Source organism: Leopardus geoffroyi, chromosome C1, assembly GCF_018350155.1.
Source record: "Leopardus geoffroyi isolate Oge1 chromosome C1, O.geoffroyi_Oge1_pat1.0, whole genome shotgun sequence".
Taxonomy (NCBI): domain Eukaryota; kingdom Metazoa; phylum Chordata; class Mammalia; order Carnivora; family Felidae; genus Leopardus; species Leopardus geoffroyi.
Genome location: NC_059328.1, coordinates 18,886,655 through 18,901,949, shown reverse-complemented (window position 1 = coordinate 18,901,949; position 15,295 = coordinate 18,886,655). Strand labels below are relative to the sequence as shown.

The following is a 15,295-nucleotide window of genomic DNA, read 5'->3' as shown; positions in this document are numbered from 1 at the left end:
CCACCTCCTAATTCAATCACTTTGGGGGGTAGATTTCAACACATGAATGGAGAGGGCACAAACATTCAGACCATAGCACTACCTTTTATGTTGGATAAACTGTCTGTGTTCCCATGTAAGGCCAGATCCTCCACTTGTTCACCAGACCTATCCTCACTCCTTCTCAATGATGTGGTCCCCACAACTGTCCAGTCTCTCTCCCACATCATCCATTTTCTCCTTTCTACTAGATTATTTCCATCAGTATATGAATACACTATAATATGGCCCCTCTTAAAACAAACGAACAAACAAACAAAAGCTTGATTCAACCACCTTCCCTAGCCACCACCCCAATTCTTTTTTTCTCTTTACAGTAAATCTCCTCTAAATTCATACCCCCTGTAATTAAAAAGAGAGAAAATATAAGGTGTTGGCAAGGATGTAGAGAAATTGGAACCCTCATACAATACTGGTGGGAATGTAAAATGGAGCAGCCATTGTAGAAAACAGTCTGACAATCCCACAAAAAGGTAAACATAGCATTCTCAAGTGACCCAGCAATTCCACTCCTAGGTATTTACCCAAGAGAACTGTAGACATATGTTCATACAAAAATTTGTATATGGATGCTCATAGCAGCTTTATTCAAAATAGCCCCAAAGTAGAAACAACCCAATATCCATCAACTGATGAATGGATAAACAAAATGTGAAAAAAATATAATAAAAACCCTCCACAAAATGTGGTATATCCCTACAATGGAATATTAGTCAGCCATAATAGGGAATGGAGTATGGACACATGCTACAACATGCTAAACTGAAAGAAGCCGGACACAAAAGACCACATGTCACGTGATTCCTTTTATATGCAATGTCCATAATAGGTAAATCCATACAAACGGAAAGTAAATTAGTGGTTGCAGGGGACTGGGGAAGGAGGGGGATGAGGTACAATTACCAATGGGTAAGGGATTTCTTTTGGGGGTGACAAAAAAGTTCTTGAATTAGTGGTGATGATTGCACAACATTGTAGATATACTAAAAGCCACTGGACTGTATACTTTAAAAGGATGAGTGTTCTGGTAAGTACATTGCATTTCAATTTCAAGAGTTGTCTAATTTATCTAAACCTATCTTGACACCTCTTTTCCCACATTTTTTATTGAGCCTACTGGTTTTCATTACCACTATGCCATAGAAATTACTATCGTCAGTGTCCTCTATGCTCTGTTGTTTCCTGTAGTGTGTGTGTGTGTGTGTGTGTGTGTGTGTGTGTGTGTGTGTGCGTGTTTTTAAAGTAGGCTCCACACCCAGCATGGAGCCCAATGCAGGGCTCAGACTCATGACCCCGAGATCAAGACCTGAGTCGACATCAAGAGTTGGACACCTAACCTACTGAGCCATGCAGGCGCCCCTCATGTAGTTTTAATCAAGATCTTTTCAGAATGTCAAGGAAAAATAAAGAGTTTAACATTCCTCTAGTAAATTAATTTGTCATGACAGATGATTCTGGAAATTGTATAAAGGAAGCTAAATGTGTTCATTAAAGACAGTATTTTATCGTTGTATTCTATAGTGCATAATAAGATGTGGGATTATGCTTTTTGTAGTATAGCTGACTGTTTTAAGTATTTGTTTAAGGAGAGCATATGTAACTAAAAGCCTTTTGATTTTTATTCCTCAAATCCTGCAAGTATTTCTTCTTTCCAATCCAATTAAGTACAGCTATTTACCTATTTACTCTCCAGTTTTATCTTCTCAAAACTCCCCATCACAAACTCTGTGCTCTAGCCAAGTTCACTTACTTTGTCCCCAAATAATAAAATGGACATTTCCATTTCTGAGATTTTGCTAAGACCTTTGTTCTTCTCCAGAATAGTCCCTTTCTTTCCCTCTGCATATCCTTCAAGACTTACTTGAGATTCTGTTTCATTTGTGTATTCAGTAAACACTGAGTGCCTACTATATGCAGTGCACTGTCTGGAATGCTGGAGTTCAATAAAAACAAGCCTGTCCTTATGTAATTTATGTTCTAGCAGGAAAATGATACAAAATGAATTAAAACTAATTATTACAATTGTGATAAATCCTAATAATAACGAGGCACAGGAAAATAGGATAACCTCTAATGGGGAAAATGAACTTGGTCTGGGGTGTCAGAATGGCTTTCTCTCCTACGTTGTTGTGACAACCTCTTGGGAAATTATATGGCAATATATTAAATCACATAGACCCTTTAACCCCAAAATTCACTCTTTTTGCTTATTCGAGTATAATTAACATACAGTGCGATATTCGTTTCAGGTGTACAATATAATGACCCAGCAATTCTATACATTGAAGGGTCAGCAATTCCACTTTTGGGATTTTATCATATAACGGTAAAAGTGCCAGTACTTAAAGTGGCATGTGACTTTGGTTTAAAATCCTACCCAGCCAAGCTGTCCATGAGGTCAATTTCCCAAGCCAGGCTTGTGGACAGAGGAAAGGAAATTAAGGTAATCTAATGTGCCAAAAAGTACTATTGAAGTGGGTGCACTGATCATGAGATGCATGGAATATTCCAGAGAAATCGGCTTTAGGTCCAATTGCATAATACAATGGATCCAGCACATGAGACCTTACTATAAGATCCTGATGGATGTCTCCCAGTAAAAACTTACCCATTAATGTGCTTTGATGAAATGGTTGTTGAAAACGGGGGCAATGGCTGGGGTGACTACCCCAAGAACATGTGTTTTATTGGCCAGACTGCTTGATATGTGTCATCCTTTGTCTCTGGAAGGCCAAGCGCTGTGAAAGATCCTGTTCCACTGGTAAAGCATCATGGCTTCACTGCATTGTACCTTGAAGTAAAGGTCAGTTGTTGTTGGGTTGAAGACAGAATAGTTCATCTTTACACAGGGCCAGACAAGTGCTGAGTCTCCTGAGACAGTAGCTGGGATTGGTTGTTGAGCCAAGGTCGCAAAAATCGAGCATGGTCACGTAAAGGCTGTGAAAGGACTTGGGGGAGCAGGCATACAGTAGACTGCGTGATATGTAACCTTTGAAAAGGAAGTCTTTTACAGCGTGGATAGTGTAGCCTTGTGCAGTACTTTGCCTCTTTCCATTCCGGACCAGTTGACGTTCTCTAGTTAATTTGCCTCCCATGATGCGCCATTATGGAAGTCAAATTCCTTGTGAAGGTCATGTAACATAATCCCCATATGGTTCATTATGGTTCCTCTGACATTCAGGGGAGAATGGCTGAGACAGCTTGTCTGATTAAGTAGCAGCACCCTGGTGAGCAAGGTGTGCACTGAAGAGTTATATTGCTGTGTGGAATGGAGTAACTCTCAAACGAGTGATATAGGCGGCCATTAGGCATGGACACAAATGTTACATTCTTAGCTAGGCAGAGGCACCCATCAGTCCTTATACTGTAATACCACCACCAGTAATTGCACCTTTGTGGGTTATTGGGAATGATATTGGCAGATACACATCTGGATCTGTGTGCTGTTCACTTGCTTTCCTGGCTTCTTCAAAGCCAAATGACAGTACAGAATCCCTAACACCTCTCTATGGCGGCTGCCATGGGGACAGAGGCAGAAGCTTCCGTGGTGATGTCACAGATAACAGCCTCATGTGGTAAGTCTTCGTGGCAGGAAACAGATATAAGCTGGATATATCGAGGGGTGCCTCTTAAACAGCATTATAAGTGTGATATTTCCAGGCCAGAGCTACCAACCTGAGACATAGTCATCAGGAGGAGCTGTAGGAGTAACAGCTCAGCCATAGTGCGGCTCAGTAATTGTAGGCAGTGGAGGCATGAGCCCACATGGGTGATGGCTGAACCAATGGCAGGAGTTCCTTGGGACATACTAGAAGACAGGAATGTCACATCAGACTGGAGTTTATTGATCTTCATGTTACTTACCTTGAATGCTGCACTGGTGACTATTCGCAACCATTCTACAGCAGCTCTAGCAACAGAGATGTCTGATGTCAACTCGTCTGTGATGTAAGGTCAATGGATAGGTCTTCTTCTGTGTCACAATCACTCTGCACTTTTTCCTCTTTGCAGCTCACTCTTTAGATGAGCCTCCTTGGTTGAAAGCTCCCCTGATCCTCTTGGTCGGAGAGAGCTGAGTTTACACCTGAGCTACGATGTCATGTAACTCGGAAGTGACTCCTCAGATAGGGCTGGGGTCTTCATTGCAATCAGCTGCTCCAGGCTGTATCCTGAACATAGCTCTGTTGACCTTAAAAGCATGGAGTAGGAGCATTCAGAGGAGCTCTGCTACCACCGCTGTTTTCAGAATCCAACATTGGTTCCAAGGCGTAGTGTTCAATGGTGGAGGAACTGGATACCACATGACTGTCCGTGAATAAGCAATAAGGGATAGAATATTAATTTCTGGTATTTCCAGACTCTGGAATATTATACAGCTGATAAATAGAAAAAAATTAGACCTATATGATTTATCTTAAAGACTATTGGTTATAGAAGCAAGTTTTTTTTTTTTAATTTTTTTTTCAACGTTTATTTATTTTTGGGACAGAGAGAGACAGAGCATGAACGGGGGAGGGGCAGAGAGAGAGGGAGACACAGAATCGGAAACAGGCTGCAGGCTCTGAGCCATCAGCCCAGAGCCTGACGCGGGGCTCGAACTCACAGACCGCGAGATCGTGACCTGGCTGAAGTCGGACGCTTAACCGACTGCGCCACCCAGGCGCCCCTAGAAGCAAGTTTTAAATAAATTTGTTTAGAATGAGCCCAGACTCCTAAAAATCCACAAGGGTGCTTGCTAACTGCTAACATTGGTTACCTCTAATTTATGGGCAAAATAATGGGGACCTCTTTTGGAGGATTCCATATCTCCAAGGAATGGATTATTAGCTTTTATTTTGTATATCTTTGGATTTTCTCATTTGTTACAAAATTAGCCGTCATGAAAATTAATGAAAGGGGCACCTGGGTGGCTCACTTGGTCAAGCGTGCGACTGTGGCTCAGGTCATGATCTCACGTTGTGACTTCAAGCCCCGTGTCGTGTCTGTGCTGACAGCTGAGAGCCTGGAGCCTGCTTCAGATTCTGTGTCTCCTTCCCTTTCTGCCCCTCCCAGCTGGTGCTCTCTCTCTCTCTCAAAAGTAAATACACATTAAAAAAAAATTTTTTTTTCAACGTTTATTTATTTTTGGGACAGAGAGAGACAGAGCATGAACGGGGGAGGGGCAGAGAGAGAGGGAGACACAGAATCGGAAACAGGCTCCAGGCTCTGAGCCATCAGCCCAGAGCCCGACGCGGGGCTCGAACTCACGGACCGCGAGATCGTGACCTGGCTGAAGTCGGACGCTTAACCGACTGCGCCACCCAGGCGCCCCCAAAATTTTTTTTTAAATAATGAAAAAAATTCAATTTTAGTAGGAGAAAGAGCCACTAAATTTTTCTTAACCTACCTAACCGCATCTAATACAATAAACATTCTATAAATATTTGTGGAAGGAGGGGCGCCTGGGTGGCGCAGTCGGTTAAGCGTCCGACTTCAGCCAGGTCACGATCTCGCGGTCCGTGAGTTCGAGCCCCGCGTCGGGCTCTGGGCTGATGGCTCAGAGCCTGGAGCCTGTTTCCGATTCTGTGTCTCCCTCTCTCTCTGCCCCTCCCCCGTTCATGCTCTGTCTCTCTCTGTCCCAAAAATAAATAAACGTTGAAAAAAGAAATTAAAAAAAAAATATTTGTGGAAGGAGACAGGAGGGGAGGAGGAACAGGTTTAAATGTTTGGTAGAGATTAAAAAAAAAAAAAAAAAAGGTAGCCAGGAAACCAGAGAAGAAATTTGATCAGGCTGGCAAAATAAAATGGGAAAAAGTGAGGAAAAAAAAAGCAAAGTAAAATAAATAAGATACACTACTGAAGTGATAAGGTCATATTGCAGCTACTCCAATAAGCGTAAATGAGTTGAATTTACCTATCAAGTGAAAAAAATCTTTCATATTGGGTGTAAAATTTTGGTTAGGTGTCACGTACATGAAACAAAATGAACCTGTAAAAAAAGGATTCTATTCACAATCTGCAAATACCATTAAAATATTTCAGAATACACCTAGCAAGACAAGAGCAAGATGTGGATGAAAAAAGCTACAAAATTTCAGTGGAAGTATTAGTTTTCTATTGCTTCAGTAACAAATAACCACAGGCTCGGTGGCTTAGATCAAACCAAGTTTATTATCTTACAGTTCTGGAGGTGAGAAGTCTCACGGGGCAAAAGTCAAGATGTCAGCAGGGCTATGTTCCTTTTGGAGACCAGGGGAAAATCTCCAACACCCTGCTCATTCAGGTGTTGGCAGAATTCAATTCCATGAAGTTGTGGGACTGAGACCTCTGTTACCTTGGTGACAGTCAGCTAGGAGCCGACCTTAGCTCCTAGAGGCTTCTCAGGACCTTGCAGATAGCCCTCAACATTTCAGATGCAGCAAAAGGGTGTGACATCCACAGGCTTTGAATCTTTCCTGTGATTGGATTGGGCTGACTTCGCCCAGCCCTGTATGTAATTCAGGATAATGTCATCAGCAGGTCCTTAGTTGTTTTTTTTTTTTTTAATTTTTTTTCAACGTTTATTTATTTTTGGGACAGAGAGAGACAGAGCATGAACGGGGGAGGGGCAGAGAGAGAGGGAGACACAGAATCGGAAACAGGCTCCAGGCTCTGAGCCACCAGCCCAGAGCCTGACGCGGGGCTCGAACTCACGGACTGCGAGATCGTGACCTGGCTGAAGTCGGACGCTTAACCAACTGCGCCACCCAGGCGCCCCAACCAGGTCCTTAGTTTTAATCACATCTGCAAAAATCCTTTTGTAAGGTAACCAATTCACAAGTTCTGGGAATCAGGGTGTGGACATCTTTGGGGGCTATTCATCTGCCTACCACAGTGAAGGACCTAAAAATTTTTAAATAAATGTATTAAAGTGTCACATTCTTGGATGGCAAGATGTGCTACTGTCAAGAGATGTCATTTCTGCCTGCATTAGCCTACAAAGTCTCTGCAAGATGCTTTACTGATAACCAAAACTGGATTTTGAATCAAGTGAGGGGATAGATGATCAGAAAAGACTATATTGCTTAGAAAAATAAAGAAACACTGACATTCTTTGCAGACATTAACTCAGGTAGACCACACATATTCTAGATACAAATATACCAACATTATGCTCAAGGGCAAGGTAATGCTTTCCATTGTTTCCAATATTCTTACTGTTAACATCTAGGATTTTTCTGGTCCCCTTATTTTGGGCACACATTTGACTGATATTTTGAATCATTTACAGAGACTCCTACACCCCTGTCCTTTTCAATAACCAAAAGCTTAAGATGCCATCATCTTGTATGTTAGGTTTCACATTATTTCCCCGAACACATCCTTTTTACACTTGTCAAATCTGAAACTCATTTAATTTTTCCATCCACTCACACAGCTTCATGACAACTTTCAGCAAAAGTTCCTGGCAGATGGGCACTGTGTCTTCTCAGTTTACTTGTGATGCCATTTAGAAAAATGTTTCTAAACATTTCCTTAAGAATGATTTCCATCGTGATGCTGCCTTGGAGATGTTTATGATACTGTGGACAGTGCCAAGGCAGATCGCGTGGGTGGGTGCAGATTCTGTAATAAGGTTTTTATTCCCTCCACTTCTTTGCCTGTTTGGGAATGTGGGGTGAAGATGAGCAAGGGAAAAGTGAATTTGTATCTCCCTCCAAAGAAAGTAACTTTTGTAAAACTGCCACTCTTTTGACTTGCAAAGAAGCTCATAGAATGACTCTATTTACAGATGTGATTAGTTTATTCAATGAAAAGTTATTTTAAGGCAATTGTCATGCTTTATTAACCGTAAGTATGTTTGGTTGTATCCTATTTACAAATCCTGGAAATAAATGTCACAGTTGTTTAATCCCCAACACCAAGCCTCGGAACTGACTTCTCGGACGTCATTCTGACTTCTCAGGTTTTAGGTCAACTGTGGGTGTCTCCCATTGTCTGTCTCCATCTTTCTTAAACTCTAGTAGGGAAAACGTGGGCGCGAGCAACCTTTTCTAAGTTAATACTGCATTGACAGAGATCACGCGACGTCCGCTGAAGGGCGCTGTCCCGAAGCCTGGCGGAACCCCACGCGGTCGCCCTCTCCAGCCTCTGGACACAGGTCAGGAAGGAGTCGCGAAGGGTCCAGGAAGGTTCAGCCCGAGTCTACAACTTCCCAGGGGGTGGAGGCAATGACCCTGACCCTGCCTGCACCGGTCCGGCATGAGGCCCGAGCCAGTTGCCCCGCCGCGAGAAGATCCCTCACCTTACTGCTTTCAGTGAAGAGAACATAAGCCTCCTCACCGCGCAGCATAGGCTCCCGAGTACCCGGATGCAGCAGTTCCGCCTCCCGGGCCACGGTAACGCATGCGCGTGTAAGACTTTGCGCTAGTGGGCGGGGCGTGGGAAAGAGAGGAGGAAGGGCGGTGGTTGGGCCAGAGGGGAGCCACACCCACCACGCCAACGTCTTTGCGCATGCTCAGCGCGTAGGCTTCTGGTACTTCTGTTGCGTCTGCCGACACCCACCTCAGTTCGCGTCTGGAGGTCGGAGGTGGTGGTCTTAGGTCCGGCTTTCGAGCGTGCTTTGGAAAAACCTCTTTTCGTGTTCAGCTTCGAAAGGAAGGCTTCCGCTGGTCCTTTCTTTTCGTCTTCGGTGAGGCGTCGACTTCCTGTGGTGGTAAGTTTCCTGGTGGCGGGGGTCGGTTTCAGATGCCTGGGGCGTGGGGGCGCAGAGTGGGGGCCGCTGGTGGGGCGGGCAAGCCAGACTTTGGGGTCGCCACCGCCTGGAATCGGAGTTTTAGGCTTTGCGGCCCGGCCGCCCGCTCGACTCACTTCCGTCCCCCCCCACCCCCACCCCCAGTTTCCAGGAGCCGAGTTTCCGGGCGGGGAAACTTGTAGTCTTGGGTCGTCACGTCCCACTACGTGAACGCCATGTGGCCCGGCTCGCAGCAGGACGAGTCCCCCTCGACGTCCCGGTCGGGGCAGTCTAGCCGCCTGTCTTCGGCGTCCAGGAGCCGATCTTCTTCCCGAAGCTCTCAGTCCCGCTCCAGCGTCTCGAGCCGGGCGTCGTCGCGGAGTCGGCCCCGGCCCCGGTGGAGGAGCAGGTCCCGGTCCCGGAGGCGCCACCAGAGGAAGTACAGGCGCTACTCGCGCTCCTACTCGCGCAGCCGGTCGCGCTCTCGCGGCCGCCGCTACCGGGACAGGCGCTACGGAGCGCCCGGGAGGTCCCGCCGCTCGCCGTCGCGGCCCCGCTCCCGCAGCCGGTCCCGCTCGCGGGGACGCTCGTATTACCGACGGGCCTACGCGCTGGCGCCGGGGCGGCGCTACTACGGCTTCGGCCGCACCTTGTACCCGGAGGATCGCCGCAGTCGGAGGGGCTGGTCCAGGTCCAGGTCCAGGTCGCGGAGCCCCACCCCTTTTCGCCTGAGCGAGAAAGGTGAGTCATCTGCCGGGAACTTGGCCTTCGCACGCGTCTACGTGGCTGGTGACCGCTCGCGCCCGGAGCCGCGGTGGCTGTGTACTTTGGATACTTTTATTGCTTTCGGTGGCTGTAATCCTAGTTGCTTTGGGAGGAAAGAGTGAGCTTAGCAGGTTAGTGGTTAAAACCGCTCTATTTGGCACCCAGTTTGATTTTATTTTTAATTTTTAGTGTTTATTTTTGAGAGGGACCGAGCGTGAGCGGTGGAGGGGTCGAGAGAGAGAGAGACAGACAGACACACAGAATCCGAAGCAGGCTCCAGGCTCCGAGCTGTCAGCACAGAGCCCGCCGCGGGGCTCGAACTCAGGATCCAGCGAGATCCTGATCTGGACCTGAGCCACCTAGCCCGCCCCAGGCTCCCCGTTTTGAAGTGAACGCTCTTTGCTCCTTGAGATTAGAAGTAAGCTGTGGTGTCCAGTGGGTCGGGGTGGAGGAAATCCTTTTTCCTAGGGGCTGGCCCTTAGTGAGGCCTTTTAAATGTCAAGGGTGACTCAGTAGTTTATCCGTTTTAAGCTTTTGTTACCTACTGAGCGGGAAGAAGAGTTCAAAACTTTTTTTTTTTTTTTTTTTAAACAAAACCGGATTTTGTCCCAGTATTTTAAAACAAATGATTTGTTTTGCTGTTAGATAGGATCACAGAAAAAGACACAGAAACAAAAACTTATAGATAGGAGTCTGAAAATGGAGTTAAGCAATGTATCTGTATTGACTCATTAGCTGTCACAATTGTGGTATCTGTAAAATGTACAAAGGAACTTGTTCAGGATACACAGTTGAAGAGAAAGCAAAAACAACCATGAAATAAAGGCTTTTAGTAGTTGCTGAGATTATTTAGGACTTTTTTGCTTTTCTCAGCAAAAAATGAGGTAGAGAATTTTGTTTTAGTGCTCAGAGCTGTGTTTTATGCTCTAAAATAAAAGATTGAAACCTCTTTCTATTCATCTAAATAAAACACAACTTTATTTTGCGATTCGGAGTTCTTCAGGGAAACGTACTAAAGATTAATGAATGTCTTGTTTTGTTTTTGTAGATCGAATGGAGCTGTTAGAAATAGCAAAAGCCAATGCAGCAAAAGCTTTAGGAACAGTCAACTTTGACTTACCGGCCAGTCTCAGAACTGTCCTTGCACCTAAAGAAACAAACCGCAGAACAGCCGTACCAAACAATGGTGCAAAGTCTGAGGTAAGTATTCTAGGCTTAGCCAAACAAGATCTTCAGAAAGCTGCCGCTAGAAAGATCTAATGAGCCATTTTTACTTTTTACTTCACAAAGCCTAAATACAATTTGTTAGCATAATAGCAGCTCTAGAGAGGGTTTCTCCCCCATGAAAATGGGAGATTAGTGAACTTTATTTTCATGTGACACAGCAGTAATTACTTTCATAGTTGTAGGCGGTATTTTTGGCAGTTTTTATGCAGCTATCAAATTTTTCTACCCAGCTTTTGCAGAGTATTTTATCTGTAGCTTTCTTTCATTTGCAGCGCTGTGTTCCCGCAAATTCTATATTCACATACAGTATAGTTTATCTGCTTTATTTCTGTCTTATAGAAATCATGAATGTGGTCTCCAGACATTGATGAAGAAAATCTGTTGGTAATTGATTCATGGGCAAAAGCATCAGAGGTTTAACTAATTTGAAGTTTATGTTCACAGACTGAAAGTTTAGTTTTTTGTTGGTAGATCCATTATGCATGCTAGAATTTGGGACAGGTAACTGTTTTGATAAGATACTGAAGACAATTTTTTAAAAGTAAACACTTTGTCATGGTGGGGCATCTGTCCCTTTCATAATATATGCAATATATTCCAGATGTTTTGAGAGATTACAGAAGAAGAGGCCTGCTTCACTTGCAGATAAGTTTATTATAATTCTCCAGAAATGTGCAGGATGTGCATTGGCAAATTGCACTGTGGTCTTAATGATATGAAATCCAAAGTAGAAAACTCATAGCCTTTGAGGTTTAAGGTAGTTAGGAGTTTGATAGAATCATTTAACACAGGAAAGATGTTCTCTAGGTGAACCTATCATTCAGACCCAGATGTGGGTTTGCTTAAGTGTTTAGTAGTGAACAAGATCTTAGGTGAGTTGCTTTTTCAAATGATTAGGTAACCAACGGCAAATGCCTTAGTTCTTTGAAACTAGGTATTTTCTGGTATGACTTTACTTGCAGAGTTAACTTGAATTTGCACTAGGGAAAATACAATCCTGCTTTATGGGGAAGAGTATCTTAAGCTGATTATTAATTGATTTTGTTATAGAGAAAGCTGGAGTACTATGTCGTTTCTACTGTTAACTGTATGATTAGATCCAGCTCCATTTGTGTCTCTATAACTAAATTTATATACAGTTGGGCTACATTTTATGTGGTATCATAAACCAAGGGTATGGTTTTTTAAAAATAACACTTTCTCTTACATGTCAAGCTGTCGGAAAAGCTAACAGAAGATGGAACTAAAAATCCCAATGAAAAGTATTGCCAGCAAAAGAACATAGCTTTTAGCTCTAATGTAAGTATATCTAAGCATTGACCCTCAAAAATTGGATTTAGAATGTAATTATATGGGCTTTTATTTTTGTTGGAAGGCTCATTGTTTTTGTCCACATGGTAATAATTTGGGATCTACTAAGCCACTTTCGATAGAACTTTTCATAATTTTTTGTACCATTACAAATGGCTAATATAATGGCTGCTTCTGTATCTGATATTCACATTTTTTTTTGAGAGCGTGTGCGCTTATGTGCAGGCAGGGAGGGGCAGAGAGGGAGAGAATCCCACGCAGGCCCTTTGCATTGTCAATGCAGAGCCCAATGCAGGGCTCAGTCCCACACACTGAGATCACGACCTGAGCTGAAATTAAGAGTTGGATGCTTAACCAACTGAGCCACCCAGGTGCCCCAGTATTCACGTTTTTGATATCAGTATTTACTTTTCAAATACTCCTCTTACACTTGTTGAACAATTTATTTATTTATTTATTTTTTTTTTTTTAATTTTTTTTTTTTTCAACGTTTATTTATTTTTGGTACAGAGAGAGACAGAGCATGAACGGGGGAGGGGCAGAGAGAGAGGGAGACACAGAATCGGAAACAGGCTCCAGGCTCTGAGCCATCAGCCCAGAGCCCGACGCGGGGCTCGAACTCACAGACCACGAGATCGTGACCTGGCTGAAGTCGGACGCTTAACCGACTGTGCCACCCAGGCGCCCCTTGTTGAACAATTTAAAAAGTAAATCTCAGAAAACCCTGTAATCAGAATATTTTAAAAATCAGCTAAGAGCTTAAAAAAACTAAGAACTACTTTAACATTATTTTGTAATATATTTTGTATCAACGTCTGATTTTCCCCAGTAGTTTTCTTAGCTTTACAGTTTGAATTGAGTGATGAATATGGGGTCTTTGCTTTGCGTTTTAATTTTTAATGAAATTATTTAGTGTGTTTTGTAAAATGCAAGTCTTTTGAATACAATGTATGTGTTTGTATAACTGATTTAAGAATTTGTTTTCTTCCAGAATTCTGTAGCAAAGCCAATGCTTCAGAAATCAGCTAAAGCTACTGAAGAGATTTCTACAGGATCTCCCAAAATAAATGAGAAAAAAAGTCCATATGGACTGTGGGTACCTGTCTAAGAAAAGAAAACTGATTTATAAGGTTGGCTGAAATGCACTTTGTTGCAAGTTTTTTTCCAAGCATTATTCCATCTCTGAGAGTCATTTATGGTTGTTGCAATTACAGTGATACAGTAATATGTAAATCCTTAATATTTAAATATTAACATTTGAGATTTCTCTTGTAGATAAGAGATAACACACATGGACCAGAGGATTCGTACAGGTGGGAATTTTGTACATAATACTTGTAAATGTTTTGTATAATACCAATGTAATGTAAAAGTGAAATTTATAAGAGAAACAGTAATTGAACTGTTTATATTTGTTAATAAATTTTTGTTTTTCTAATTATTTGTGTCACTTTGTTTTGTATGTATGTATTACATAATGAGTGTTTATTTAAAGAAGCGTAACGTGTCTTTTGTTTAAAGCCTTGCTAATCCCAAATCCAAATCCATGGACTGACAGCATAGGGTTCACTGACCCTTACCTGGTGTTTGTGAGAAATGTTGAATCTGTCTCCACCCTAGACCTGAATTTGAACCTGAATCTTAATACTACCAGTTGATATGGGTCTTCATTAAAATTTGAGAAGTTAGGCCTAATATTTATGGAATTTTGGCACAGTGTTGTGCTGGACAAGTTAAAATGCAGTCTTTAGGGCAGGAAACTCAGCAGGAGAGGGAGAAGTGGAAATGCCTCATTGAGCTCTAAAATCTGAGGTTTTGTTTATTATGCTTTTCTAGTTAAAAAATAAAGTTTTTTAGTATTCGTTTATTTTGAGAGCAAGGGAGGAGGGGCAAAGGGAGAGAGAATCCCAAGTAGGCTCTGTGCCGACAGCTCATCTAGTTTCTTTTTTCTTTTTTTTTTTTAATGTCTTATTTTTGAGAGAGAGTACAAATGGAGGAGGGCAGAGGGAGAGAGGGAGACACAGAATCCAAAGCAGGCTTCTAGGCTCTGGGCTGTCTGCACAGAGCCCGACATGGGGTTCAAACCTATGAACCATGAGATCATGACCCAACCCAAAGTCGGACGCTTAACGGACTGAGCCACCCGATTGCCCCCAGTTTCTCAGTCATACTAACCACTTCTGAAGTTAAGGCTAGTGGCTGTATTATTGGAGAGAACAGATAGAATGCTTCTATCATAGAACATTGTATAGGAAAGAGCTGCTCTAAAATTTTTTTAAGTGTGTTTATTTTGAGAGAGAGAATAACTCAGCAGGGGAGGTAGAGGGAGAGATCAGATCTCAGGCAGGCTCCCTGTGCTGTCAGTGTGGAGCCTGACTAGGGCTCAATCCGTCAAACCGAGAGCTCATGACGAGCTGAAATCCAGAGTTGGACATGAGCCACCCAGGCGCACCCCTGGCCTTACAAAAAATTTAAACAGTGACCTAGATACATTCCTAGACATGCAATTCCTATTATTTATGATGCCTTGGTTGCATTCTCATCCTTAAAGCCAGCAGCACTCCTGTGTGTGTGAACACGTCCAGTTTATATCTAGGTTAACCATAGTTATTGGGAGGGTGACCTGTGTTCATAAAGGAGTAAGAGTTTGTGGTGGGTTTGTTATTCTAAGGAAACTCGAGAGAGAATATCGGTAGACTGGCCTGGTTATAGCAAAGTCCAGTAAAACATTAGGATTTGAGTTGTAACTGAAAATGCTAACATGATCACCCGGTTAGTGTATTTAGTTGGTATCCTTAGCCCAGTCACAGAACTCAAAAGGATTTCTTTGCGAGGGAGACTTTGGGAAAGAATGATGTGGTAATGACATTTTTTACCTTCATTTCACTGGTAGCAACACTTACTGTGATTATGACCTGTATTCAAATATACTAGCCCTTATGAGCTAAGTCACTGGACATGTCCTATAATTCTTCAGCCAAACCCCTTCACATATAAGAAAGGTCTGCACCTACACCTTCTGACATTTGCTTCTACAGTGATCCTTCCTCCTTAACCATTAGCTTTTCCTTCAACCTTGTTAGCATGCTTGAATGGCTTTGCTATTTCCTCTTTGATTTCTTAGTCTGTTGACTCATTTTCTCTTTATTTCTAATGCCCTGAAGAGAGTATAGTTTATATCCTTTTTTCTTTTTCTTTTTTCTAATTGTCCTGTCAGGTGTACTATTACTGTTGTCTAAATTGACCTTGTCTGTTGGGCAT

The 15,295-nt window shown here is 42.9% G+C and overlaps 1 protein-coding gene and 2 long non-coding RNA genes across 3 annotated transcripts; 2 read left to right on the top strand and 1 right to left on the bottom strand.

Moving 5' to 3' along the window:
* Positions 1-832: 832 nt before the first annotated feature.
* On the bottom strand, positions 833-8,546 carry LOC123597373. Its single transcript, XR_006712096.1, has 2 exons — positions 8,303-8,546; positions 833-4,344 (listed from the first exon to the last, which is right to left on the bottom strand). It is a non-coding gene; the product is annotated as an uncharacterized LOC123597373 (long non-coding RNA).
* Positions 4,341-4,741, top strand: LOC123597376. The gene is made up of 2 exons (XR_006712098.1): positions 4,341-4,479; positions 4,710-4,741. It is a non-coding gene; the product is annotated as an uncharacterized LOC123597376 (long non-coding RNA).
* On the top strand, positions 8,526-13,468 carry RSRP1 (arginine and serine rich protein 1). The gene is made up of 5 exons (XM_045476111.1): positions 8,526-8,713; positions 8,897-9,472; positions 10,545-10,696; positions 11,939-12,022; positions 13,026-13,468. The coding sequence occupies exons 2-5, from the start codon at positions 8,968-8,970 to the stop codon at positions 13,140-13,142; spliced, it is 858 nt and encodes a 285-aa protein (XP_045332067.1). The 5' UTR covers positions 8,526-8,713; positions 8,897-8,967; the 3' UTR covers positions 13,143-13,468.
* The last annotated feature ends 1,827 nt before the right edge of the window (positions 13,469-15,295 follow it).

What these genes read in the sequence shown, in the direction of transcription:
- RSRP1 (XM_045476111.1), top strand. Translation starts at nt 8,968, where the DNA reads ATGTGGCCCGGCTCGCAGCAGGACGAGTCCCCCTCGACGTCCCGGTCG. An exon ending in ACAATGGTGCAAAGTCTGAG is followed by an intron (nt 10,697 to 11,938) that starts GTAAGTATTCTA and finishes TTACATGTCAAG; the next exon opens with CTGTCGGAAAAGCTAACAGA. An exon ending in ACATAGCTTTTAGCTCTAAT is followed by an intron (nt 12,023 to 13,025) that starts GTAAGTATATCT and finishes GTTTTCTTCCAG; the next exon opens with AATTCTGTAGCAAAGCCAAT.